We start from the raw sequence: 5018 nt of genomic DNA on the forward strand, positions 1-5018 counted from the left end.
TACTGCACTGATTAATCTTACTCTTTGGCACAATAAACAGAGATTGAGTGATTGATATAAGAATCAAGGTCTGAAAAATTAGACAGTCAAATGTTTTCCAATGTGGATATGTTTCCTTTTCATCAGTACATTTTCTCTTAAGTTTGGCAGAATGGTATACAGCGAAAGTCTCCTCTAGATTCTTTGCAGATGAATATTCTATAGTTAAAATTAATCTTTTTAAGAGTATCAAATGGTGGGGATTTTTAAATTATATTTAGAGGAAACATTTCTTAATTTACTGCTACTCTGGTAACATCTTCCTAGGGGTACAACTTCTTTATCAATAGAAATGTACCTTGCTAGGTCAAAAATAATTCATTTTAACATGAAATGCTCTATTCCTAGGAATCTAATGTTCCTTAAGAGTGTGGCAGAACTGTCTTTTCCAGAAATAAATTGGGAGTTCATTATAGGTCCACAATTACTTTTGTTTTGAACAGTGAATGAAATGAATGTTGAAATGCATAATCTATCTAAAGGGCAATAAATAGCAAACATTTAAAATATATATGTATATATTTATATATATATATATTCATTTTAAAGAAGTGAAGTGTCTTGTAAGTGTTTTTTTTTTTTTTTGCAAATCAAATCATAACATTCCCTAATCCAACATAGCAGCAAGGAAGCAGAAGCTTTAGTTCTACATATTCCTTAACTGTACCTGCTTTATAGATTTTGAATTAAAATATTTTGGTACAAGTTACCAACCAATTAAATTTGCTTTTGCTTTCTCAGTCAACTTTCGGACTCGTCCTCTACTAGAAGTTCCAAAAGTCAAAGAGGTGTCCTCAAACAACAGCTGCCTTTGCTCCTCTTCAGAGTCATCCTCATTGTAGAAAGCTGTCCTTCGACCTTGATTTCTAGTTCTCATGTGGGGTTCAGAGCCTTTAAGTTCCTCAAACTCTTCTTCTTCATCCATAGGATCGTCTGTCTTTTTTCGGTTACTTCTCCTTAACATTTTAACATTTGTAGGAACTATGAGATCTGAGTCTAGTTTTTGTGTCTTCACCTTCCTTTTGGGTTTTCTGCCTCCACGATTCTTTTTCTGTAACAAATCCTCCTTTACAATATTAGTTTCGGATAGAAAATTGCATGTTGAAGAAGGAACTACTTCATCTCTGACATGATGTACATTATTTTGTTCTGAATTTTCTGGCTTTGCATACTGTAGCTTTTTGGGCTTCCTACCCCTTTTCTTGTGTATAACTTCACCACTATTGGTATTAACTTCTACCTTAGGTTTCCTTCCAGGTCCCCTCTTCACAAGTTTAGATGGCTGCCCTCCATGACCATTTACTTGAATGCTTCCTGGTACAAGGGCATTGTTCTTACAATCTGCTAAAAAGAACAACAACACCTTAAATATATGAGAAAAAAAGTTTTTCTTTAGCCTCAAACTTGTCAATAAGGCATTATTATAACTATAGGTAAATGAACTAATTCTATTTTTTTCTTACTAAAATAAGAAAAAGAACCAACAAAAAGCTAATATCCAATGATATTATTTTCTGCCTAAGCTCAAAAGATCCATGATGAAGTAATCAATGACCTCACATGAAGAAAATGAAACTTAGAGCCAATAAATAACTTGTCTGAATTATTGTTAATTATGGTAGAGATTAGCCAGGGTTTCATATATATACTACCTTTACTATACATTCTAAGATATGCACATTGTTTTTGTTAAATAAAACCACCTTATTTACTTACATGGAGTTTAACAATTACAAAGCATGCTATTGTTTACCTTATTACACAATTTTTTCTGTATTCCAACTTTAAGCAATTAAATTATGGGGAAAAAAAACATTAGTACAAAATTTATGGCCCTTTAAACCTAAACCCAAAAACAGCATATCATTCCTCTCTTCTTTCCTGATAGAGTCATCAGCCTCTAATTTCCTACAAGGAATGGAGAAAAAGGAAACTATCAAGATGGAATTATCCTCTTACTTAGTATGGTCATCACAACCTTTCTCACTATAGCAGAGAGTCAATAGTCTTAAGTATTTCCTATTGTTCCTCCTAAGTAAAAAGGACCTCATCTAATTACCCTATATAAGAAGTTTGGGAGTATTATCCACTGCAATGATTTACGTCAATTATTCTACATAAAAACTATCAGGATTTTGGTATTTTTCATCTACCCTATCATAAGACTGCATGTATTAATCAAATCTACTAAATATGCCACCATTATTTTGACTTTAAACTCACTGTAACAAAGTCCAAGATGAAGTCTATTATGTCTTAGAAAAAAAGACAAAAAAAAAAAAAAAGACCTAAAACTCTGGAAATCAAATTCTACATCTACAGGATCTGGATCTGGAGATCATGATAATCTGCCTGGAGTTTAAAAAGACAAAAAACAGGTGATACCCTTTTAAAAAGATGTATTCACTTATGCATACAAAAAATTGGGTGACCATCCCTGGTGGCGCAGCCGGTTAAAGCACTGCACTGAGAAGCTAAAGCCACTTCCACATGAGTTCGATTCTCACCTGCCCTGGAGGTGACCACATGGCATGGCAGACCTCTCCTGACCTGCCCGCTGCTCCCCTTAGCAGTATACTTTGTCGATCTGCCTGTTCTGTTCCCCACTCTGTCTCTGGTGAAGCCTCTTGCCACCCCTGAGCCTCTGGCCTGTACCCTAGTTCTGTATGTACAAATAAATAAATCTTAAAAACAAACAAACAAAAAACTGGGTGGTTACTGGTAACATGACAGAACTATCTTTAACCCCCTCACCACCAGGGAGCCCTGCTGTGATACTCTGAAGGGGAAAAAAAAAAGCCACACATGTATTATCATTCACTTTATTTTCTTTTAAAATCTGAAGTTTTTGTTTGGTTGTGGTAAGTGATATCCAATGCAGTTATTTAAAGGAACTCTATAAAGAGATGGAAGCTGCTTTCAAAGAGAATGCTTCTTCACAAATGTATTTTTTGTCAACATTTGAACTGTGCTTTCAAACATCAAGAAAAATCTATCACAAGAGTTACAAAAGGTCAAAGCAAACAGCACAGACAGAGGAAAACCGATTTCCTGACCCCCACAGTTTATGATTTACTGAAGTGATTTTCATAATGATGGGGGTAGAGGAGATAAATATGTGAACATAAAGGAGTTGTTTTCTAGAAAGTGATCATACTTAATTGAAGAGTCTGTGCATCTTTTAATTTGTTTTACATCATTACTACTGACAATGGCTTTAAGTATCTAGTTGTGCTTAAGTTCTACAGATCAGCTTTCAAGTATCCACAAACTCTTCGAAATGGTCCAAATTTTGTGTGGCTGTGGTTATGTGTATTTTCTGGGCTAAGGACCATAAGTCCTTTAAAAACCATGTATAATCTAAAAAAGATAAAAGAACTAGCATAGTTCTTTTTAAGAAATGAATTTAGGAGCTACAATAGGTTGAAAAATCACTGACATGGACCTGTGCTGTCTAATGCTATAACCACATGCTTACTGAGCATTTGAAATGTAACTATGCAATTGAGAAGTAGAATTTTAAATCAGTAATTTAAATTTACTAATTTAAATTAAAATACGGAAAGCAGTGTAACATTTTGAAATAGTTTCATGTCAGAATAATATATGATACAATGGAGTAAATAAAGTATATTATTAAAATGGACCTGTTTGCTTTATTAGAGGGAGCTAATGGAAAATTTAAAATTACTATGTGAACTGTATCATATTCCACTGGACAGCACTCTTCTTAGTTCTAACAGTTAATTATGGTGTTAATGTTTATGTAATAAGTAATTATTAATAAGTAATTAAAAAACTAATTTCATTTCTAAACCATACTGGTACTTTTGTGTATTTGTAATATTAAAAAGTTATAGATCTATTTGGTTATCAGACTTTCTTATCATAATGCTAAAACCAACTCACCACAGACATTTGAGTTTCCTAGGGCTGAGAAGTGACAGAAGAAAGGCCAATAAACTATTCAAAACTATTAAGCTCAGTGGAAGCAAATATAAAAATGTAAAATGCTCACCTACAGTCACCTGCTTAATTCTAACACTACTGTCCACAATCTACAAAGTTCAAGTAATTAGAAATGATTAAACAAAGGGGTTTAGAATCTACTATAGATAAATACATGTAAAATGGAATATCATTATTTTAAGAATTACAATAAGCAATGAAAAATCAAGGTGTTCTGGGAACATAAAGACATTTCAAAATGAGAAAAAGGTAAAGAGAAGCCATCAAACTGGAGGAAAAAAAAAAGAGACTCCCCCTCTCCCCCAAAGAAAAGGATGCTATCCAATGACTTCCATGTTGTTTAGGAAGACTGGAAAATAAAAGGGAGAAAGAAAATAATGAAATTTGGGTCTAATGAATTTTACACAACAGGCAATAAAATTAAAATCTAATTCATGTAAAATTAAGGGTTAGGAATTAGTTTTAATTCTGTGTCTGGATGCGTGTAAAAATGTATATGAGATAGAAATGAGCAGAAAAGAGCTCTTTGGCTGATTGTGGAAGGTGGACTAGATAAGGAAAAAATAAGAACTAAGGCAGGAACTTGCCAGTTAGCAAATGAGGACAACAATCCATGTAAGAAATTATGTAGGCTTAAATCAAGGCCATGAAAGTGAGAACAGAAAAAGTGAGAAGACAGAAACAAAAAGTAATGACTATCACTTAGAACTGGATGATTAAGAAAAGGTCAGGATGACACCTTAATAAGCTTAAGTAGGTAGGTAAATTTCAATGCCATTAAATTAAATGTTTCAAAAAAAAATTTTTCATGAGGTTTCTAGGAATACAGTAAGAAATGGTTTAGAAACAATTTAGAAGTCATGTTACAAGACTCATTACATGTACATCCATATTATAAGAATAATGTTTATTTTAAATTGACTACTAAGAAACGATAATTGCTTTAAAATGTCAAGGGTTGGCCCTCCCTGGTGGCGCAGCGGGTTAAAGCACAGCACTGAGAATCTAAA

The 5018-nt window shown here is 33.3% G+C and overlaps 1 protein-coding gene across 1 annotated transcript in view; it reads right to left on the reverse strand.

Moving 5' to 3' along the window:
• Positions 1-589: 589 nt before the first annotated feature.
• Positions 590-5018, reverse strand: part of PHIP (pleckstrin homology domain interacting protein) — a 113200-nt gene continuing 108771 nt past the window's right edge. The window contains exon 39 of the mRNA XM_012730986.1: positions 590-1383. Within this exon, the coding sequence (XP_012586440.1) occupies positions 746-1383 (638 nt within the window). The 3' untranslated portion in view covers positions 590-745. The remainder of the gene's footprint in view (positions 1384-5018) is intronic.

This window comes from Condylura cristata, unplaced genomic scaffold (genome assembly GCF_000260355.1).
Source record: "Condylura cristata isolate star-nosed mole 26May11 unplaced genomic scaffold, ConCri1.0 scaffold00001, whole genome shotgun sequence".
Taxonomy (NCBI): Eukaryota; Metazoa; Chordata; class Mammalia; order Eulipotyphla; family Talpidae; genus Condylura; species Condylura cristata.